Source organism: Apostichopus japonicus, chromosome 23 (assembly GCF_037975245.1).
Source record: "Apostichopus japonicus isolate 1M-3 chromosome 23, ASM3797524v1, whole genome shotgun sequence".
Classification (NCBI taxonomy): domain Eukaryota; kingdom Metazoa; phylum Echinodermata; class Holothuroidea; order Aspidochirotida; family Stichopodidae; genus Apostichopus; species Apostichopus japonicus.
The window spans coordinates 9498019-9522715 of NC_092583.1; the positions used below are offsets into that span (position 1 = coordinate 9498019).

The 24697-nt window shown below is 37.6% G+C and overlaps 2 protein-coding genes across 2 annotated transcripts in view; both read right to left on the bottom strand.

Moving 5' to 3' along the window:
* Positions 1-10080, bottom strand: part of LOC139965061 (pleckstrin homology domain-containing family A member 8-like) — a 41832-nt gene extending 31752 nt beyond the window's left edge. Inside the window, exons 1-2 of the mRNA XM_071967241.1 lie at positions 9784-10080; positions 2702-2858 (exon numbers count right to left, since the gene is read on the bottom strand). Of these exons, the coding sequence (XP_071823342.1) occupies positions 2702-2853 (152 nt within the window). The 5' untranslated portion in view covers positions 2854-2858; positions 9784-10080. The remainder of the gene's footprint in view (positions 1-2701; positions 2859-9783) is intronic.
* Positions 10081-11873: 1793 nt separating this feature from the next.
* Positions 11874-22489, bottom strand: LOC139965028 (globin-1-like). Its single transcript, XM_071967189.1, has 4 exons — positions 22350-22489; positions 19141-19240; positions 17288-17513; positions 11874-15533 (listed from the first exon to the last, which is right to left on the bottom strand). The coding sequence occupies exons 1-4, from the start codon at positions 22375-22377 to the stop codon at positions 15357-15359; spliced, it is 531 nt and encodes a 176-aa protein (XP_071823290.1). The 5' UTR covers positions 22378-22489; the 3' UTR covers positions 11874-15356.
* Between the last annotated feature and the right edge of the window lie 2208 nt (positions 22490-24697).

A 24697-nucleotide genomic window follows, 5' to 3' on the forward strand; every position in this document is an offset into this window, starting at 1 on the left:
CAATAATTTTGACATATTATGTTTGGGGGTTCATTAATTAAATATGCTAATTAGCTAGTGTCCAAATACTGATGTCCCGTACGTCACAATTTTCAGCACTTTTTTTCAAGTTTTGATATGGACGAACAATTTTTTTTTGGTGATATTCTGTAAAGTTCTAATTAAGAACATTGTTCAACAAAATCCATCCCAAAAAAATTGAAATAATATTCACAGCAAATCTAATTATCAAAATTAAAAATGTGACGTACGGGACAAAATGTGACGTACGGGACATAGTGTGGTGGAAACCCTGTATTTATACATAATAAACATGCATGGGCTCCAATGGGGACCTCTACTGGAAACCTTCCAATGCTTACAAATTTATTTTGTTGAAAGCTGGTAGTTGCAACTTATAATCCCTGCATGCCTGAAGAGCACAACATGGCTTCAAATAAACTATTGACCGATGACCACCAACAGCCCAGGTGTTGTTCAATAAACTATCGGGAAGTCAATTGTGTGTGTGTGTGGGATACAGAATCATCTACAATGTTATTTAACATTGACATTGAATGAGGACGACTTCAAGATTGTTGAGTTTGCATTTCAACATTTCGTAGGCCTATTGTGAAGTGTGACTATCATGACTGTGCAACAATGTTCTTGTGTCCTGAACTTAGATAGAAGACATTGAGATTTTTAGTTACAAGTGTAGAGTTTCGCTTGCCCAATTTTTGCAGAGGACAATCACTCATGAGTTTGTTCAATAATCAGTATTATGTCTATAAAGTCTTCTTTGTTGTACTGGTTTCATAGATGAACATTACGTTGACGTTACTGTGGACATTTTGATATGTTTTGAATGGGATGGATCATGTTTCAACTTCAGGGTCAATAGTAGGGAGTATGATACGGTGTTGTACAGTATATACCGAAACAGTTTTGCATCAAAACTTTGCATCGTGGATCATTTGTGGTCTAACAAAGCTAGAATTGATGTTATGAGTATTTGGTCTGGTAACCAGTTTTAGGTCTATAGAGTTTTCTTTGTTGTACTAGTTTCATAGATAGACATTATGTGGATGTTACTGTGGACATTTTGGTATGTTTTGAATATGATGGATCATATTTCAACTTCAGGGTCAATAGAGTATGATACAGTGTTGTACAGTATATACCGAGACAGTTTTTCATCAAAACTTTGCATCTTGAATCATTTGTGGTCTAACAAAGCTAGAATTGATGTTATGACTATTTGGTCTGGTAACCAGTATTAGGTCTATAGAGTTTTCTTTGTTGTACTAGTTTCATAGATGGACATTATGTGGACGTTACTGTGGACATTTTGGTATGTTTTGAATGGGATGGATCATGTTTCAACTTCAGGGTCAATAGTGGGGAGTATGATACAGTGTTGTACAGTTTATACCAAAACAGTTTTGCACCAAAACTTTGCATCTTGAATCATTTGTGGTCTAACAAAGCTAGAATTGATGTTATGAGTATTTGATGAATGTGTAGAGTAGATTTATACTTTATGCATTCCATGTTTTATGTAGTGGAATGATCTCATAAGTACAGTCACTGCTCTTTTTGATCCCCGAAAGAAGGAAATATGGCATTAAATTACCAATGACATTGTTCTGGCATATCCAAATAATGTTTTTATGTAGAAATAAGCTTGTTATGGTATATTCAGGAATAAAAATATGAGTTTTCATAGTCAATTTTTATTTGGACAAATTGTCCCATACGTCACATGTCCCGTACGTCACAGGACAATTTTCATTTGTGTAATCACTGAACTGGAATGGCTTCATATTTTTTTCTAATATGTTACAGCTTAGCCCTTGGAAGGTTAAGCTATTCACTAGTTATAACAGCTTGATCACTGCCCTCCTAATTTCAGAGGGATTTCAGCTTTGCTCGTTAGTAAAAAAAACACAAAATTCTCTGGTCCCGTACGTCACACTGTACATTAATTAAGATGGGACCTAATTAAAGCAAGTGTAGGAAATCTTCATGAGTTTGTAATACAGTAGCAGCAATAACAAATATGAAAACCTGAAAAAGTTTCTGGAAAATAGATTTTTTATAACTTTTAGACACATTTAAGTCTCTGAAATGTCCCGTACGTCACAGTGCAAATAGCTTGGACCTGCCCGGTAATGAGAGTGGAAATATGTAAAATGGAGAGAGAAGACAGCTGGATTTTATCATTATTCTTTTGTCAATTGGTATTGTCAGGCTCTATAGATGCAGTGACATTTTTCAACGGAGAACTTTAAATGTCCTCAGGCCTGATAAGAGGGAGCTGAGGGGGCTACAGCCTAAGGGTCCCGGGTACAGTATATCAAGGTACTGTTAACATTGTTACTGAGGAACTAAGTAATGATAATTTGGACACCAACCTTAAAATGTCTGGAAATTGCTGAACGTTTCACATTCCAAACATGTGTACACAAATATGGTGATTTGTAATCGGATTCGTTTGGCGCATCTGCAGTCTCCACTATAGTCTTCACCTTTTTGCATTTATTTAAAAGAATCAAACGAGAATACCATATTTCTTTCTCCCATATATTTTTCCCAGGCCCCCCAAATAGACCCTGGGACCCCACTCTCACCTCCCCCCACCTCCCACCCATACACCAACCTCCTACTGGCACCCATACCTTGCATTCACTAACTAAAATCCTCTGACGGTGAGTCTTACCTCAAATCATGTTCTAAATCCTTTGAGATATCTGGACCCTCTTGTGATCTGTTTACAATGGTCCATGATGCAAAGGCTAGCATGAAGAACATGCCTAAGAGGAAGAAACCGCACTTGCCCGGATTTGCCATTGGGATACAAAGATTCTCCATAAAACCTGTACATAACAAAGATTACATCAGCTGATAGATATGAAACATTTTAAGCTAAAGAAACTCATGTTCTATATATACACTTTGCTCATGGAATTGAATTGTAAAATCAAAGAAAGTGTCTGTTGTGGGTACAGACAGGGTTGTATCCTTTCTCCTTCACCCCCCCCCCCCCTACATTTCCCTTAGCCCTCAAATTCAGAACTAACGACGGACATATCAACACTGTAAACGAATCAACTGTACATGCACAAGTACAGTTTGAACGTAAATAAACCGGCTGTTTCCTTTGCTGTTAAAAGCAATTTCCAAATAGTTTCATCGTACACAACCAGAACCACTCGCTTTGAGATTTCAAATTCATCAAAACTGATTAATTTAGAGCTCTAGAAATATCTGGCCAAGTGCCGTTTAATGATCACATGATTAAGGATTATTAAATGATAATAATGATTCAGTTGATTCTCAAGGTTTTGTAGACCTGAGACTTTTATTAAAAACATTTTTTTTAATTTAAAAAGGGAAAAGTTCTCCATTTGTTGAAGTGAAAATCACAAAGCTGGATCTCCCAAATTGTGCTACTGCCCATTTCAGCATTATACAGTTTTTAAAACTTACACAACTTAAACTTGAACTTTTGAAACACATCTCACAGCAATTAGTATGTGGAATTTTACAATTTGCACAAAATTGTCTCGTGATTCGTGCCTAAACAAAGTAGATCAAACGAATGGTAATAATACCACACCTTGCTGTACAGCAATACAGGAAACAATTGATTCAATGTGGCCGAAACAGCAAAAAAAAGTGCAAAGATACTTTGTACAGCAGCTGATTTGTTTTATAAACATGCAAGAACTATCATCATATTTTATAACAGGAAGTTCAGAGGATTTAAAATTGCAACACAAAATCAGAACGCTAAAATATATACCGGGAGTTCAGTACACTGCCAATGTTGTGTTTCTTGCAGCCCTGGTACAACTCGGTGAGGCCCAATTAGAAACCTTAACTACGAAGAGAAACATACTGTACAAATAGATGCAAAATTCCAGACCTGTCCTCTGGTCCAGAACCTAACTTTAAGCGCATGAAAACACTAATTTTCCAAATTTTCCCATGAAATGGTGATTTCAAAAAATTCAGGCACGAAGAAGAAAGCACAATAATTATAAGCGTTTGACAATTTAATAGAGCTGTGAATTTTCCTACTGCCGTTAGTCTTTTACTGTGGATTTACTTTGGATAATTACTGTGGATTACTGTCTTTTACTAATTACTGTCTTTTACTGTCTTTTACTGTGGATAACACTGTGTCCCCATCAATAAAGTTGCATCTTGTTTAATTGCTACTCTAGATACTCTCCAATCTACAATAGTCTCCTAGGAGCATGTTTGTTTCCCTCTCGGCAGCCGTGTACTAATAAAATACACCGCTTCTTTTTGTCATTAAACTGTATAGCATTAGTGATGCGTGACCTAGGTAAACAAATGCAAGTCGTACTACAAATAGACTATGGTTTTACTTTGGTGCTTGGACAATCTGTAATTTCCACTTCATTGTACAAAACATGCAGGTAAAGTTCTGTTCTAAAGCTTTGAAGCCAAAGTTAATCAATCTATTGATTTTTGGAGGACTTTTCGTCTGCCTAGTCTATGTGATAGTTTTTAAGTCTATTAATACTACAGAACGATGTCAATAGAAAGACTATTGTTTAAGCAGTGATCGCTGAAAACAAGGGACTTCTCCCCACAGATGAAAGTAATTTATCTGAACATGGATGTATTATCTACGGTATTCTGGGGAATCTAGTTTTGTATGGAAACATGATGCTGCCACACAATAGACTTTAAACAAATATTTTCTAAATTTCAAAGAGCTATTTCGAAAGTTAAAATTTCTTTTCGTAATTACCAAGTGTTTTTTCAGTTCTGAAAATCTCTTCATTAGTCTGAAGGGGGAGAAAAATTGTCGTGGCAGCAAACGCTTCCGTAAGTTTTGACCTGTAGGTGTTACATGTTATTGACAACAATGATCTAATTGACACTGATATAACAAGGACTGTAAAAGTTGGCCTTTATTGTGGTGTTTTGCACATGGAGTATTTTATTACGATGTTAAAGCAGCATTGTGCTTTTGGTCGCCGTTTTCTTTTTTTTGGACATGTCCCTCAAGGTTTTTACAAATATCAATCACAAAACAGCATATTAGCCAAGCTTACAGTTCCCTGAAACCCACTAGTTTGAATTCAACCAATCAGAGATGCAGTTATGACCCGTTGCTAAAAATAGATTCAAGACTTTGCGTTGGTACAACCAGGGAGTTGTTATGGAACTCCCTGGTACAACTGCCATATAGACTGTACACAAATCAAGCATGGTGTTGTATTACGTATTGGTCAATGACGTTAGTAGTGTTTAAATATTCATATTAGGGGGCGAGGTTTATTGGGATCCCAATGGAAAATATCTTGGAGAAAAACAAAGTTGAGAGTTGCAAAGTTTTCGACTTTCGCCACCATATGAAGTAAGATTTAAATAGAAAGGCTAGTTATGTATGTCGTTATGGCATAGTGGAGTCAGTGAGGTTGAGAAAAATCATAGAAAAGGATGCAAAATGCTGCTTCAATTTTCAAGAGCTGTGAGATTTTTTTTTCCCAGCTCCCTGTACTGAGCACATGCATAGTGGTTCTACTTTGTGACTCGGGCATAAGTGTACTGCAGCTGTGTGCGCTCCTGTGTTAATCATTACAGAACAATGTGCAGAATCAGAAGTTATGTAGTAACAATATTTAGTGTACAAGCAGTTTGTAACTACAAACATTTTGGGATATAATTTAAATATGGGGATTTTGGAGGTGATGTTATTATTATATCTACGAGGTATATATATATATGTAATGTAAATAAAACCTTATATAGCGCACTACTGTATGCGCGATGCATCTGTGCGCTTAACAAAGAATGTAGAATTTACAATGACATAAAACAGTAAATACTGTACATAAAACAGTAAATACATATATATATATACCATGTACAGATAGATACAGGAATATGAGATCGTAAAACTATTAAAAGCACTGGTGAAGAGTAAAGCGATAAAACAGATTGACTACAAAATCTACAATTTGGATGCTAAAAAGGGAAAATTCCAATTGAAGCTAGAACCTAAAAACCAACATGTGATCATGCGAATTCCGGGAGGCAGCTCGTTCCATAGATTAGGTACGGCGACCGAGAATGCTGTAGGGCCAAAGTGCTTCTTGTTATTGGTGTTGCGAGGAACGAGAGTATCAGCAGTTATTTTGACTAGGAATAGAATTGAGAGCACTTTAAGGTCTCCGTAGTCTTGAACACCTCCAATAACCTTTTATGCAATTTAAGGTAAGCTACTTTAAAGACAGTGTCAAAATGAGAGAATTTGCACAGGAATATGCAAAACTATATTTAAATGTTTGTTGTGTTGTTTTCTTGGTTTTTCTCTAATTTTTTTTCAAACACAATTTTTTTTTTTTTTTTAAGATACTTTAATATATAACTACGAATAAGAAAATGGTAAGTACTACATGCATGCATGTTTATATTTGACGCTACAGTATACGACTATGGATCCCAGTAAACACATGGAGCTCGGTCAGTAGAACACAAAAATAAACCACAAGGCATCAATCATGTAAGACAATAATTTACAATAGAATAGTTGAATGTGATTTAGCACAGTTACTAATTGTACCTAAAGCCACAAAATTAGTACATTATCGGGAACGGCTTAGAAGCTAATCATAACGGAAGTTGTGATGCATATTATTATTAATATTATTATATACCTTACATTTCATACACAATATCATATACCTTGCACATTAATACCATTGAGAGGACACTATGTATTGTCTGTAAGATCAGTTGCTATTCATGTACTAACACACTTACAGCAATTGTTATCTTTGATGTTGGTGGTGTGTGTACTTTTAATCAATATGATGAGACTAGTGTACAAGCAAGAAACAAGCAAGTGTCTCATATTATAGAGTGTTAAGTGGCAGAAGAATAAATCTGTCATTTTCTCTTCCTGGGTATCTTCTCACAGGTAGGCTAGTAGGCTCAAATGCCGACAACAAATAGTTTTTTTTTAATTTTTTATTTGATCATCCATTACAGGGAAAATTAATTTAATATTGATCTAGAAAAAGTTCAATATTATGGCTTAACAACACAATTTTTTTTAAAATTATTATGACATGTAGAACCACACAGCCTAATAGGCTAAATTTCTAGGCCTATATGTTTTTTGTCATACTGAAAGCTGTACTGACAGAGCTCAGGTTACAGTAGTTTTTAAGCGATATATGGCTGACACAAGAGGAGCCTTTTGGCAGAGCAGGGCAGTGTGCATTTAAATATCAGTATGATGTACTGATTCCACATGAGGAAACCAAATTTTGGACTGAATCCATAATGTGTCAAGATGCATGACCATAAACACAGTTAATTATTAAACAAATTAATAATGATGGCTATAAATTCAAATCTATATATATATATGTATATATATATATTGTAGTGAGTTGAAAAATCCGAAACAGTACAAAAAACTTCCAGCCTCCACCGGGATTCGAACCCAGGCCTCCCGCTTTATATGTGCGAACACCCTAACCACTAGGCTATGGAGGCTGATTTTATGTCCAGAGGTTCGAAACCAGTAAGGAAGGTCGTAATTCCACTGTAGGAGTTTGTCACCTGTATCGAACAATACTACTGTAGTTCTGTTTTAAGTGACATATTTTGCCTTACTCTAGAGATCAAACATGATGCCAACCAACTTGAAATCATTTGTGATTCCTAAAGCCGGATCTCAAAAGAGATACTTTGAACAGACATTAAGGTAATGAAATGGAGGTAAACGACAAAGGCAAATATATAATTGAAAACGTAATGAGTTGAAAAATCCAGAACTGTGAAAAAATTTCCAGCCTCCCATCGGTATTCGAACCTGGGCCTCCCGCTTTATATGCGACACCCTAACCACTAGGCTATGGACAGCTATATGGGTATATATATATATATATATATATATACTGCTGGACCATAATTGTTAAGATGCTCCTATCCCCCCAATGGCCATTTGAATAAGTAACAGTGTCCTCACTATACACCCAGCAGCAGCAGCAGGACGAAGAAAGCAATTCAGCAGCTGGATTAAAGGTAGTCAGTATAGGCCCAAATTTATAGCACACTTATACAGTTGCTAGAAGTTTTCAAAAGGTAATTCCTGGAAGTCTTTACTCACCAAAATTATTCTCAGAAATTTATAAAGGAACATACAAGATGAATGCATGTCCCAGTGAGGAAAATTTCCTCAAAGGTTGTAATAAAAACAGTTTAAGAATTTTGACCAAAGGTGCCCATATTTGAATATAGATCTAGCATATTTGGGGCCAATACAGCATACTTTTAATTTATGAGGACTATCACTGATACTTCGCTGTCAGGTGAATAAGAAAATTTGTTACGTTATTCACCCAGTATCCAGTCAAACGTCCCTTTACCAAAACGTCCCAGCTTTTTTAAGACCAAATCGTCCCCGCTTTTTACCAGAACGTCCCCGCAGTCAAAAAGTCCCTGTGAGTCAAACGTCCCTGCTTTTATAATCAGTTGGAATGCAAGTGTGGATCGAATGTTTTTAGTTCAAATCAAAGAGTAAGGATAAGTATAGTTTAGGTTGAAAACACAGTTTTTAGGAGTGGGAAGTGCCGGTTTTGAGGGCGGAAACATTTTTGAGTACAATTTTCTGAGGTAAGATCATATAAATAGAAAAGGGAATGCAAGAGGGCTGTAGGGTAATAGGATTTTTTAAACACGAGTTGGTTTCTGAATGAATATATACGATATTTAGGGAAGGGATGAATAAAAAAGATTTTCTTTTTGTTAACGTACAACAAGTTACTTTTGGAATATATACATGCCAGACGGACTGGATGAAAGTGATATATATTTTCCTACAGTACATACCTTTATTTTATTTTTCTTTATAGTGTATACCTTTTTCATACCAAATTTAATTAAACGTTATAGTCCTTCATGATTTATTTAGCGCATGTAATCCAACTTGCATGCCGATAAGTTAGCCAAAGTTATAACTTAAAATTAATACATATTCACAACTGTGAATGAATGTGATAGACAGGGAGGTTTTGACTTACGGAGACATTTTGACCAACAGGGACGTTTTGACCAAAAGCAGGGACGTTTTGGTACAGGGACGTTTTGGTACGGGGACGTTTTGACTGGTAAGCATTCACCCAGTAGCCAGACGAACAAAGAGCTACTGCCTCGTGTTTCATCCAACAGACCTATGAATTAACAGGACTTGTTTCTTTATTCATCCAGCTGGTGAATAAAGAAGGAATTTTACTTTGGAAGCCACATGCACTGGCTCTAGATAAAAAATATATGGATATAATATAGACTTATAGGATTTTACCAAATGCCTAACATATAGACCTTTACCTCTTGACAATGACATCAATAATCTCATTATTCACCTAGCCTAAACACATTAAAATTAATAACCCATTAACTTAATCTAGACTAGATAATACTGCCAGCATCCCTAGGCTAAGCCTTAGTTAAACCTAAGTACTGTACCAAATACTACCATGATGCCCAATCGTCCTACTGTATAAGGCCATGGCCAATGTCATCTGCTATTATCAGGTATGCGTACGTCAACCTTTTCCTAACTATTTAGTCTTGTTTTCACTGTAAATTTGATTAGGCCTTATGTTTGTAAGCCTAATGCCAATCGTAGACCTATAGTTATACGCCTGAGTCTAATGTAGCCTAAGCCCTAGCCATGTAGTTAATCTAACTCTTTTTGAAGTCAGTACTAAGTTAGTTAGGCCTATAGCTTGAAATCCAACTTACGTCTTCACATCTTCTTCTCACGTCAGGCAAATCAAACCTTTGATTAACTGAACTGTACTTCGGCCGAGACTATATCTTGAATTTTAAGCGCCAAGAACTTCTCTTATCTTTTGGTAAAATATATATATTGCCAAACAACGTTACATTCTACTTTGGACCCAGAAGATTTACTTTGTCGTAATAGCGTATCTGGTAAGTGGTAGTCTTGTGACCATGTTCTATCTCCGATCATTGTCAGTCCGCTTAAGCTATATGCAATTGTAAACAAATGAACCCGGAGATCAGATTACGTCTTTTAGATTGTTGACATTGTGACTCTTGTTGCCAACCGCGATCCATAGCTTTTTCCGGCCAACTTTTCTTTTTATTACAGCGTGTAAGGACCACATGTATAACCGTATATATATCACAATAAAAAACTTTGAGTAGTGTGGTACTGGCTGATAAACTTTTTCAAACTTTCAATGGTCGACCCTGAAAAGTATCAACCGTGCTTCCGACAATGTTATGGTTCAGTGACGACTTTTCGTTCGCTTTTTGCTGTAGATTCAGCCGCATAATCTTTTCCCTTTCTTTTCAGAAGAGAAATCGACCGGTGTTTAGTTGGTATTCGCATTCCCATGCATCATTGGAGTAATAAGAGACCGCAACTACACTCTGGTGAAATTAAATTTATGATGATGTGCATAATTATTGAACACAATGCAAGTGGGGATTAGGGTATCTGAAATTTGCATTTTCGGTCATTTAGGCCTACTCATCATAGCCCAACGCACTACCGTAGCGTACAAGGCCTTTGTCAAGGTCGAGTATTCCCAAAAGGCAACGTGGTATACTGTAGCATTGTTCATGAAGCTAGGGTCAAAGCAATCTTCATTGTATGTGTCGCCAAAAGGTCAACTTGGCTATTCGAGTTTGAAGAATAGTACGAATACAATTTCAGTGTTTCTTGACGTCACTATAAGTGTGGTAAATAATCCGCATAGGACTATAGGATTTATGTATCTCAAAGTGTGTGTGTGTGGTGTTGGGGGGGTGGGTACAGAGGCTCTGATATGAGGCGAAAACAACTTAGTTCCTTCAAAACATGCGGACAACGTTGATACTCTGCACAAATCGACAACTTTATTTTTTTTTTTTTTTTCACAATTATAGGACACGTCAGCCTACGAAAATGGCCGGGGACTCTTTAATTACCAAAATCTGCGTTTTCAAAATCTGAGGGGTGCATGTGTATTCCCCAATTCATGAAATAGGCCTCATACTTCGGCCATCCTTAATTATGGCGAGGAGTAATAAAGTATTCTTCTATAAAATGGTGAGGCTCTCCAATTGTTTTCAATTCAACATTGTAGCAAACAGGGAAAAGAGACTGTGATTGAAATAATCGTGCTTCGCGACCTTCGACCACTTGTGTAAGTCAATTAAGTTCCTAAAATAGTCGGGTTAAAGTCAGGCGCGTAGCCAAGGTGGGGGGGGGGGCGAAGGGGCAGCCGCCCCCCCCCCCCCCCCTTGAGCATACTTTTTTTTTTTAATGTTTTTATGATATCGCTAGTATTTTCAAAAGAGAAAATGCTAAGATGCAACTTACAAGGCCTGGGAAGTGCCTTTTCCAGCGATCTGGGGGGCATTCTAAGCCAAAATTTTCTTGTACGCTTCGCGCCAACTCATGGTGGCGCTATACGCTCAGATAGTTTTCAATGCCGAATCTACAGTTTCGCCCCTCCCTTGGCAAATTCCTGGCTACGCGCCTGGTTAAAGTATAAGTCTGAGTGATTCCATCAAACATGTGAATTTTTGCCTTCTTCCTTTTTCCAAAATGTCAAATTGATTGCTTAAAATACTGAACTGTAGTTGAACTGTAAGTTAAACTAGAAGTATCATAGATCTAAAAGAACGTACTACAAACTCGTGACTTCATTTGAGGGAGGCGGGAGGGGAGGGGGAGGAGAGGGGGAGGGGAGGGGGAGGGGAGGAGGGGGAGGAGGAGGGAATGACTTGTGTTGTAGATGGGTTGAAGTTCGTATAATTCTGCACGATTTTGATGGTTACGAACAATCATTCCAGCAACAACAGTTGTAACAACTCCGTAAGTTTGAACAAAGACTTCAGTTTTATATGCACCATAATATTCAATAGTTTAACATCATTAGCAGCGTACATTTTACATAGGCTAGCTCAATAAATGATCAAGCCTCGCCATCTCATAGAAACATAACGAATATTCGCTTTCATTCAATCAGCGTTCGTTAAATGATAGATTTGTGATACAGATATACGGAATGTAAAAAAAACACTGCAGTCACGTAGGCTATAGGAGCCCCAATGGCATGCACAGGATTTGAAAGGTGGGGCCCCTGGAAATCACAAATTCCCCGGATTTGATTTATGTAGGGGCTCAACTTTGACGGGAGGGAATACATAAAAGAGGGGTTATGACCCTGGGGTTATTGAAGGCGACTCCCAAGTAGAAAGGTGTGCGGGTTCTTCCTCAGAAAAATATATGAACTTTGAGACGTCAAGTGCTGCATTCTGGGGCATATATATATATATATATATATATATATATATATATATATATATATATATATATATATATATATATATATATATATATATATATATATATATATATATATATATACTATAAATTTAGTTTATAATTAGCTCTAAACGCAATGTTGTGTTCATAAATACGCTAGATTTTCTTCTATGAAGTTTAAAAGGGGTGTACACCCGTATATCATGCTCTAATCCTTCTCCAGCTGATTGTAAAAATTCCCCAGACTGAGCCATCTTCCCCGAATGGAATGTGGGGGACCCTAGACTGCCTATTCTACCCCGGTCAACGCCCCACCCCCCCCCCCACCTTCCCTGCCACCTCTTTGTGCAGGCCGCTGAGATGCCTGGGGAAAACGCTGAATATGAAACTTACGAAGCTAATCAGACGAAAATAGAGGGCGATATAGCGATATTCAGTCTCTATTTACGGCTCTGATTCAGTCCAGAGCCGAGAGAGTTTGGCCAAACTCTCTATATATATACGTCTCTGATTCAGTCGGTTCCGTTTCATTGTGCATTTATATTTGAAAAGTACGCAAATCCTACCATCATTAACGGTATATGTGAAAAGTGATATAAATGTCAAGAAAAACTGTCCCTAACAGTTAAGTTAAGTTAAGTTAAGTGTAACTTTTTCCATTTAAATTAAGGAGATATGATTTAATGTTCCTTCACACATATAGTATAGTGAACAGAATGATTTTAAGCCTTTGTTCAAGCTTATCCCAAGTCTCATTGGAAACATAAAAAGAAGATAAATGAGAAAGACAAAGGTTTCAGATCTGTGGGACTATGTCATCACAAATTTACAAAATGGCAACCCCCAGTACACGACTTTGTCAGTATGCGTAACTATGGACAAACAATAGAAAAGGCAGTAGGCATTGTAAATAAGAAATCTGAAGTGTGTTTTTTAAGTCACGTTAAATTTCAGTGACGTCATGGAACCACTTATATGATCTCAAGCAAAATGGACTTTCCAAATTGTACCAATTCCAAAATGAGCTTAAAGAATTTTAAATAGGGCAGCCACTGGTTACTATCTATTGTTGGCCTTCTACCGCATACATTGAGTTACTGCTTATTGCGTCATAAACTAATTTGCCTTTCAGCCAATTATCAATCAATGTGGGTGGACTACTGAGCTTAGCACAAACTTATCAACTCAACTCAGCTCTCCAGAAACCACACAGACAGGAAGACATAATTATGACCTAAAATACACCCCCCCCCCCCACCTTGACGGCAAAGCGGTTTGCTTTGGGTCTCTGGAACACATAAATAATACAACTGTTTGCCAAACCACAACCCCCCTCCCCCAAAGGCCTCCTGCCACCCAGTGCCCTACGTCCATGCTACGCCTCTGATTTTAAGATTAGGCCAACCTTTCCAGAAGAAAATTTATTATGAAATTACCAGTTTTAAAATTGTGAGCCAAAAAGTACACTTTTTGAGATAAAATGTTAGAAATTTCGAGGCAAAAAACAAACGCGATTACTATGCCCCCTACCCCCCCCCCCCTTAACCGGCTAAGAGAAGCAAATCCACGCACGTGCATGTAAAACTAAATATTTTAACATTAGTGGATCAGACTGTGGGGCAGGGAGGGGGAAGGGAATTAAGTGGGAGCAGACGGCTTACCCACCAACAATTATTGTGTTAAAAATGGTAATTCTTCTACTTCTTTTGTATATCCGTCCGCGTATTTCAATTTACGCATGTCCGAGTCGAACGATGGAACCGGTTATAAATGTTTATGGTTTTGCGTTTGCAACACATATTTCAAATGATGGATGGAAGCAGATGTTGAGTTTCTATTGCATATAGTCTAAGGAATAAGGTAAACAAACATTAGTGCCATTTATGCTTCAACATTGCCATTTATGCTGTTCCAGTGATGGTAATATGGACTGTTCAGTGTAGGCCTATACATGTACTGAGGATATACGGTGTTTTCATAAATTCTAATATCTCACCCAAAACATTTGCTTTTTAACTTCATTTGAAGAAACAAAAGATTATGATTGGATGACATCCATAACCATTTGTCCTCGGCAAATCTGTCAATGCATTATAGAATCATTTCTGATGTGACTTTTTGTTATCGTTGGCTCTTATAGCTGCTGCAGGCTACTAATGTTGGCTCTTATCGTTGACTAGCTATATGCATGTATAATCACATGCAATCTAATGTTTGCATGTTCAGGTTTGTTTGCATCTGAGGAAGTGAAGACCTGATGTGGTTTTTCTGCTAGACTAAGTTGTTCAGTCACTTTAATCAGATGTTTAAGGACATTTCTATGAAAGTTAAAAGTGCCACCAGCAGCTAGGGGCGTAACCACCTGTACTTCGAAGGGGGCTTTGACCACCAGAATAAAATCAAGGGGGGCTCAACCGCCCCCCTTCCCTCACAGGCAGACAGAATATTACCATGAAAACCCAAGTACACATACATAAATGTACAACATGATTGTGCGGTACAACTTAAAACAGTTCAAGTGAAAACTTTTCAATATTTTTCCCAAAAGTTGCCAAATATAGCACCATTTCGCTTCTAAGCACTCTCCATTTTACCAAAATTCCTCAACGAAAATTCGGACCCTCCCCCCCCCCAATCCCCCTTAGAACATTTTAGACAGTTGAAGTTTTCAAACCTCACAAAATCGGGGGTATTCACGAGAGATTTGTCCCTTCCCTCTAACCAAAAAAAAAATCGAAAGCAAATGATATAAAGCCACCACCAACTTGAGTCAGGATAAAATGCGACTCACTTTGAGCACCCAGTTGGGACAATTTTTTATCTATACTGTGGTGTCAAATCCCGCTTCAGAGCGCTCGTATTGTCAGTACGAGCAGTATGAATATCATGTTTCTATCAGATCCATGTTAGGAACTGTTTGTACTGTCAATACCAGTGCTTTGAGAGCATGATATTGGAGTACAGTTTAGAGAGGTATTAGCATTACGAAATTGTCCCAACTGGCTGCTTTGAGAGATGATTCATGAAATAATCATCCTTTAAGCGACGACTCGCTCCTTTCTGTGGCTAATTTATCAATTTCAGCATATTTATCCAGTATGATGTTTTCCATGATAACGTAAGCTTTCAACCACGCCCCTTTCGTCGCAGAGTCGAATTTCGCTCCCAGTTCTTCACTGAAAACCTCCATTAGGACTTGCCCGAGGAGCTTTGAAGAAAGAGGAAGATACGACAGAATTATCAGTTATCTTTGCATGGTAGGTATAAATTTATATATAATATGCACCATTTCATAATTTCATTTAGAGTTTAGTAATTGCGACGAAAGTTTAATGACACGCAGAGGCGTTGAGAGCCATGGCTCGGACTCGGGAACAATTATGACCCACTTTTTGTAACTCTTCATTTTTCCTTAAGTAAATTATGAACATGAGAATACATTATTCTTCATCCCATTTTCCAAAACCCTTCCATATTTCCATATTTCCGTGATCCCCTAATTGATCATAGGCCCCGGGGTTGTTAAACCTCTGACCTCCAACCAGCCCCCCCCCCCTCCCCCATTCTTAACAACCTTCTCTCTCGTCAGGTGTAACAACCATCACCACTCTTTGTAAAAACCTTTGCTGAAGCAGTGTGTCTTTTCACAAATATTTGAATTTAAGGACACTTCACATCATAATAAGTAACAGCGAAATCTGAAGAGAATTTGCATCATAAAGTTGGGCCCATCTGAACCTCTTGAATCACCGACGCACGAGATTTTCCTAAAGCTGCTCTCCAAAGGCATTAAAATTGACTCAGATTGCCGAACTTTCCCACATTAAGCGTAATGCACTGTATTATTATTAATCCACTTCAGCATCTCAATTTACCACAAAGGAACTTTAGTTTGAATCCATATTAAGTGTTACGTATAAAAAGGAATTCTTTTTTTAGTGACAGTTCAAGTTAAGCCTATGCATGATTTCTGCTCTAAAAAGTGCTGACTTGTAGCTTTGGAATTTAAGCTCGCCTACGTCTCCGGCGTTACAAGGTTAATTAAGTTTCTCCTTTGATAAAGTTAGTTCTTCAAATATGGCCGCGGCTGCAAATCATTTTCAAACGAGTCAAGCACTTCCAAGTGAACCGTAAAGGTAAAGCAAACTACTCTCCAACAGCGAGAAACATTTGAGCAAATCTATGTCCATCATTCTCTTTATAGGTTTACCGTATACGCAGAGCACAAGAAGATGTGAAACGTTTAGGCCTATACTTGTGTTGAACTGTATGACGTGATAGGCGCAAAATTAATTTTGATATGTTTGTAGGTCGTTAAAAATCAACAGAATAAATCGGAATAACTTATAAAAGCATATAATTAGAACTCATAAGTTTCATTTTTCTTGAACTGAAGCATATCAAAATTAAAATATTGCCTAAATTCATCCTTTCAGAAATATTAACTGCACATATGACACCTACATACGAGTGAAGTGCCATAGGGCTTATATTAGAGGGCAGTGTTTAAAACGAGTACTCAGAGCCGTATATAGAGATACGGCTCTGCGAGTACTCAGAGCCGTATATTTAGATACGGCTCTGCGAGTACCGACTCGAGTCACCAAAGTTTTAAGTAAAGTTACTCGAAGAAGTTCGCTACGCCCACCCCCCCCCCACACACACCTTACCCCCCCCCCCCCCAACCATAGAACTGATAGAATCAATGACTCGAGTCAGAAAAATCACTGACCAATGACTCGACTGTAGAATGGAAATGCAGACTCGTTGCATCTCTGCAATAAGAAACCTCAATTTAATGAGAATACGAGCACATCTTCCAAGTCGGAGGGTATAAGAACGGGGATGTAATCTCCCCATGCCCCCCCCCCCCTTGTCTTTCCGCAAAACCAACCACCTTCTCCCACGCAGCAATAACATCTATGCATCCACTATCCCGAATAAGCCTTTGTTCTGACTTACGTCATAATGCGCTTTCTCAACCTTGTGGATAACATGTGTTCTTGCTACATTGTTGAACATCTCAGATAAGATTTCCTCTTCATCGATTTGCTCAACGAGAGTGTTAAGTGAAGCCATTACTCTGAGAGCGTGGGCTTTCATCTTGCGATGTGTCTTCAAGTCTTCCAGTGGGATCCCTCGAAGCTGCTCAAATAAGTCTTGTGAAGATGGGTTTTGTATAAACAGCCTATATAATATCAAGAAAATGAAAGCAAAACACATTTATATATAATTGTATATATATAGATATATATATATATATATATATATATATATATATATATATATATATATATATATATATATATTTGCGAAGGCTCTTAAAGCCGCGATCGTACACATTTTGGCATTATTGCATCGAATGAGAGAAACCTGGACGGTACGAATCTCGTCAAATAACCGATTTATTTTTTTCTTTCTTCTTACCTAACCTACAGCAGTTAGCTAGTAAAAATTTGGTCACGTTTGGAACGGAAAGCATGCGTCCTACTAATATTGTAATCTCGACCAAAACAATAATAAAGACCGGAACAACCTTTATTTAGGTTTGATTTTACCATTCGCTCTATCGCTGTGAATTGGTGAACATTTCTTTCAGAAAAGTACATCATCGCGTGATTGTGTGGTTAGTTATACTACACACCACAGTACCGAAAAAAATAAGATATATTTGCATACAATAATCGGGACAAAATGGTATTGCCATTAGCTGGTAAGAGTTATTCAGGAGAAGAGAAAATAGAAGTTTGATGGGTTTACAAAATTTCCGACAAACGCTTGTTCTAGAGAAGTATACGGATTGTCAACATATCCATTATGAATTCGGATATAACTCGTCACCCCACCTCCCGACCGCCACTCACCCCGTCCCCTACCCCCCATCATGTTTTCTACAATATAGGATATCGTTGTATATACAAATTCACAGATACAGGGTCTAACTTGAGTTGCATAGTTTCTCCATAGAAGATTTCAATGGTATATGTCATGTGTGCAGTGGCGGACTGGCCACACGGGCATCATATTGGGCAATGTTGCGGTGGGCAGGTGGGCTGGGGAGCCTGGTAGTTAATGCAATACAGACGGGCTGTGTAGAAATATATTTTTAACTGTGGGAATCAGCTCATCAAATCACCATGTTAGTTATATATGTTAGTTCGTAACAAAAGATCGTGCTATTGGCAACCGGTCCGTCCGTGTTAATGGACTTTATTTAGGTTTTTTTCCCCATTTCTTTTCAAGCATGTTGTCACTAAATGCTTGAAACACTAAATAAAAAATCCAGTCTCAAAAACATATATTTTGGTGAATATTTGTTTACGTTTTTAACTTTTCTCTGTTTAATCAAGTGTTGCTTCTGGAAAATTATTTTGGGGTCTTTTTTAAAGAATTATTGTAACCTACAAAATTGAGAAATAAATAGCACCATTTGGCATCTAGGCATTCCTTAACTTCAAAAAAAAAATCAATCCCTCCCCTTAGACCTCTCCCCCAGGACAGCGATTACAATGTAAGTCTCATATCAAAGAACAATGGGCCGGTCTTAGGTGAAAAATGCCCGGGTCTGTTTTGAGACCCAGTCAGCCCCTGCCTGTGTGTGTTCTCAAAGTGAATGGAGCGGTGTACTAAGTTGCACGACGTTGGTTACAATAGTAACCGTGCTTACATCGTATACGTCGTCCTTTTGAAACTTTCTTCACCCTGTAATCAATCACTTTAGTTATTGTTGATAAGGTCGAGGGTATTCCAATTTCCAACACAATTGTAATTGTGTTATGAACCCATACAAGTATATTAAAAGGTGTATATCTTACTTGATAAAAACGTTTACCCCAAAGACCTTTTTGTTCTTCAAAGCTTGTTCCCATGACGACCTGATCAAATTCTTCTCGACTTCGGACAATTGTGCAGTGTCTAAAAGGTGACAAATGGTAAGACAATTGATAAAAAGTATAGTAAATGTTAATATTGTACGATAAAGAAAATGGAACTGCGATTTTCAACAGTTAGCCATAAATACGTATATGGTTAACGCTGTATTTGCGGTTTCGGCCAGTATAAAAGGTCTTATATTTGTTAATTCGTATACTATCGTATCATTACAAACAACATTATAATTATCTAAGTATATTTAACGTTTGAAGTATATGTTTTTTCTGCGCGAGAATGCATAGGAAATAAGTTAACCCAACTTAAATTTCTGAAACCAACTGAATCATACAATAATTCGATTAGGATTTCTATACTGTTCTTCCATTGGTATGCCTCCTAAACTGAGAGCTGTTTCTTATATATTAAGTTCAGAACTTAAACCACGGTTCACGCAGCGGTGAGTAACAACAGGGGATTGAGAGGGCGAGCCCCGGTGCCGGACCCTAAGCTTAAATTTTTTTTTTTAATGTTAAAGAGGTGAATAATCGGTTATAGCACCAAATAAGTTAAACTATATCCTCACTCAAAATGGGTACATGGTATGAAAAAAAGAAACCTGACCCAGGCGAATGATTCCTCTATAGAGACCCCATATTATCCTTGGTCGTCCCAGGGGCGTCGATCATAAGGGGGAAATGGGGACATGTCCCCCACTTTCTGACGGGTGGGGTACTTAAAATCAAATGCCCCCCACCCCATGTTTAGTGACTGACTCGTATAGGCGCTAGGCCTATCAGGCTCATTACGACTCGTGTATATCTCAAAGAAGGAGCTACAACATGTGTGCTATGAGATTTATGAGAACTATGGATTTCATTTATAGCGTAAATAAAATGAGGAACCGCGCCCATACACCGCTGAGATTATATGCTAAGCCAGCAGATGATGAAAGCCCGCAGCATTCGCTAATATCCTTTTCCAGTATATTATTTGTCATAGTTTTACAGTATGTTGTATTATCACGTAACAGCAATATAACACTATAGGCCTATATAAATTATATTGTGCATTTAGTTTGGTTAAAAATGCCACGCGTGATAGTTCTGAATTGTTTTTGAGATAATTATACATTTCATAAGTGTATTGAGATAGATATACATTTTTGGTGCTATGCCTGGATGCTAAGCTGCTAGTCATGTTGTCGTCATAACCATGTTGATCATTATACCTCAAGTTCTGGTTTAGTATAGTTGCGTATACGTATGTTCACAAAATATGTTATTTGTGATTAAGTTAACTGATGCCAAAAGTACAGGGCCGTACCATAGTGTGTGCTATGTACGTCGCAAAGACATCTGTATACCAAGATGATTTTATTCTCGAGTGCAAAGTTCAAGTGTGTTTTCGTTTTTGGTTTAAAGTTTCAATATATTGATCATGTTAAAGGCCCTAAGTCATACCCGGATGTTAAATAGATAAATATTTCTTAATTTAAGCCTAATCACTAGTCGGGTGTGACTTTTGTTAAAATATATTTGAGTCTGACATAACAATTCAGGGACCAAGCAGAAGCAAACTTGAAGATTTCTCGATGTGAGTCCGCCCCGGGACCCAGCCGGGTCCCTGGACCCCACCTGATAAAGGCTTTTCGTCAAGGCTGCGGTGTGCGCACACTCATGCAGTTTTATCCTTATTCAGTCATTTATATCCCCCCCCCTCCTCTTTTCAATTATAATTGACTTCCCCGCCCCCACCCCTCCCTCATGTTCAATCGTTACGCCGTTCAATTCTTACGCCGGGTGCAATATAAATATATAACATTGAGTTGTAGTTGATAGTAACACTCTGATCAAGGCCTATTAAGTTTTCCACATATAAATGAAATATCAAACTAATGCATGTGTAATAAAAGCGTTCGGCAATTCATGTTCCTAATTAATATAGGAAAGATCAGATGAGTTGTAGACCTATTGTGTATGTATAACATATAGAAATTGAATTAGGAAGAATGACGTCATGCGACATATACTGAAGCCACTCATCTAACTGGTGGCGCTTTGCTTAGTACGGCAAGAAAGTACCGGCGCGTAATACAAACACTACCGTACGTCTTTGACATATAACTAAAGTAATAAAGTTGACACAAATCACTCGGAATGGTGATATCGTGTGCCGCATTTAGGTGACAAAATCGTCAAACTTTTGGCAGTGGACTGCAGTTTCACAGGTAATTCTTAGGAAGCGATAGCAGAAGCAATTACATAGGAATCTAATTACTTTACTAGTGTCGTCTGCTCAGCTGTTGCATTGCTATTCACTGGACCATGGATATAGTTAGCCTATAGGCCCAATAGATCGGCTACGGCTGTCCTTTTTCCGACGTGAATCATGTTAGCGTCATTTATAATTTGCCAAACCGACAAAAATCACATTTCTACGTAGCTATCACGTTACGTGAACGCTTATGATGAACTCGACAAGTATATTTGATCATTTTCGCCAAGATATCTTGTTATCGTCACTTATATACTAGTAAGATGAACCAAACAAATCATATTTTTTGCGTCCTCTCAAGTTGCGTGCAACGCAGCAGTCGATAATTCCATACGGTACCCTTTCATCGAGCTGTTACTCGACCAAGATGTACACGATTTTCAAGATGTCACGTTATAAACTAACAAGCTAAGTCTACAATTCACCCGTCTCCGCAGAACCAATTATTACCTGTTTAATCTGTTGGACAATATTTTGTTTACGTACTTCCACAAATTTCAGAATATGTAATGTTTATTTGTACATTTCTAAACCTTAGACTAGCTGCTTACCTTATTTGACATCGAAAGTTCCTGGGAACGACTATATATATGCATGGATTACAGTAGCATATAAACCCAGCTATGACTTGCTCTCGAAAAAAATCCAGGAGTTTATTAGAAGCAGGCTTGTAGCGAGTACGTACATATAGTTGGCCTATTTCGTTTGCTGACTTTAAGTATATGTTAATTATTGTTATATTTTCTCTCTATCTCTTGCTATTGTTTCAATTCATAATTTAAGACACCTACAACCCCCACCCCTCCCCCAAAAAAGAGAAATAATATAAAAACTAATAATAATACTAATAACAGATACAAAATATGATATTTCATACCCTGCGTTTTAGATTCCGAGGCCCCCATGATGATGATGGACAAGAGAGTGTAGATACGTCTTGTTAAGTTGCTCACGTCCACAGAAATGGATGTGTGGACGACTGTGGTAGTAAACACTTTGGGCTTTTTTTTTTTTACATTTTCTCTTCGTTTCATAGGGGAGTTAACTGGTTGAACTGGAGGGAAGTGAAGCGAAACCATCTTTTGCTTATTAACTCGGTTTCAATAACTTTGTTGACAAGTAGGTTTCTTTCGGTAACAATGAAAAGTACACGTTACTAAAGATTATTATTTTGGCACTATAGTCACGTTTAGGTCAGTTTATGGAAAAATTTGCAGACTATAGGCACAATACTTCACATTCGGCTTTATATATGACTTGACTATCCGGTTATACAATGTGTATTTTAACCGCTTGAATATAGATCAATAGCTGGAAAAATTTCCGCAAGTAAGTGGATTGCATCTATTTAGTAACATTAATTGCTTTCGATCGTCGCCGTTTGAATAATATTGTAGCCTTTTATGCCCCAGTCAACTCGACCTGTAACTTACTCAAATTTGCATAACAATGTATACTTCAAAAAACCGTGTTAGACTGATTTTGAAGGGGAAAAAAAGGTCAACGGTTGCTTGTAATAAATGCCACTGAAATTGAATTCCTCTCAGACGTTGATTTCTGATCAGTGCTTTAAAATCGCTTGAGGAGAACAAGAATTATCTGCACTACGCTAAAGCTGAAATCTACTTGATCGCGCCACACGAACTTGAAATACATTCCAGGGAAAATTAATTCCTATATTCCTATAATTCCTAAATTAATATGTATATATATATATATATATATGTATATATATATATATATATATATATATATATATATATATATATATATATATATATATATATATATATAATTCTATATTGCTGGTATATATACGATTGAGGTATCTTTGATGTAAATTTATACGTATTTCACAGATGACGACAAAGGTTCAGTTGCCATTAGATGATAAAAATCAAATAATTAGAGACAGAGAAGAGGATGACCATAAAATAAGGCGGTCGGATAAATCTCTCAGAAACAAACTTTACAAAGGGACATTAATTAATATGGACGTAAGACGTATAGTTCTATAGTGACTATTTTTGAAAATGTATATATCAAAATTCAACTTCACTTTGGAATTTAATAAGATGGCATACGAAATCCTTATAACAAATATATAGATTAGTCATCATGAATGATGATATGGGAAACGATTTAACTTATTGCCCATTTTGAACGTGTTAATAGCGCAGTAATTAGAGGGGTGACTTTGCAAGCGATCAGAACCAATATTTCTTATATAGGACCAAACGACGTATCAAAATAGTTCTGGTCACGGTAATAAGTGGCGTTCCATAGGATTCTGAAGATATCTCAAGATGGTGGGTTTACAGGTAGCATACGCAAAATTGACACTTTTCAAAGGAGACTACTTCGAAATATTCTCAACATTAGATGGACCAATAATAATTGGTTATCAAATGATGAGCTCTACAACGAAACCAACCAAACACCTTGGTCATCCATAGTCGCACATATAGAAGATTGAGATTTTTCGGTCATGTAGCAAGACTCCAGGAGGACGCTCCAGCAAAAGTTGCTTTAAGAGAAGCCCTGAGACATACTGCTAAACCAGTAGGAAGGCCCGTGACTACCTTGCTTGGAAAAATAAAGTCGCAATTTAAGGACATTAATATTAACAATTTCGAGGAAGCAATAAACCTTGCGCAAGATCGTGATACGTGGCGGAGGTTAATCACTGAGCATGTCGGATAGACGAGACTCAACTTACTACTATACGCCCATTACAAGCCCCATTGACTTACACACTAAATCACAAAAGTTATGTGTCTCTAAGTCTAGATAGAAGTTCTCATATATAGCTAAACGCTACCCATCACTGGATAGCTGACAAGTTGGCCTTTCATGGTACCATCAATTTTCCGTACCATGACCTCGCAGATTTTTGCTATCAGAACCTGAAATTTTCGCCACTTGTTAACAAACCTCTTCACTCAGTATAGCCAATTTTCATACGCTGCTCCTGTGAGGCCTAAAGGGGTCTAAAATTGCCACAATTGACCCAATTTTTGCACCACATGTACTTCCATTCATGCTCTTCAACCCCCCCCCCCCCCCCCGAATACAGATCCTAATTGATAACAGGTCAACCAAAAGATGTTCTCCTGCTGCTTTTCGGCACTTTTCCTGAAACAGGAGAACAATCGGGCGGATGGATATAGACTATAATAGGAGTATGCCACCTGCAAGTATATACTGCTCCAAGGGGCTATCTAG

Bases quoted from the DNA above. Each gene is read 5' to 3' on its own strand.
- LOC139965028 (XM_071967189.1), bottom strand. From the start codon at position 22,377: ATGGGGGCCTCGGAATCTAAAACGCAGG. The intron at 19,241-22,349 runs GTATGAAATATC...GTCACCTTTTAG, and splicing joins CTCGGAATCTAAAACGCAGG to ACACTGCACAATTGTCCGAA. The intron at 17,514-19,140 runs GTAAGATATACA...GATATTATATAG, and splicing joins GGGGTAAACGTTTTTATCAA to GCTGTTTATACAAAACCCAT.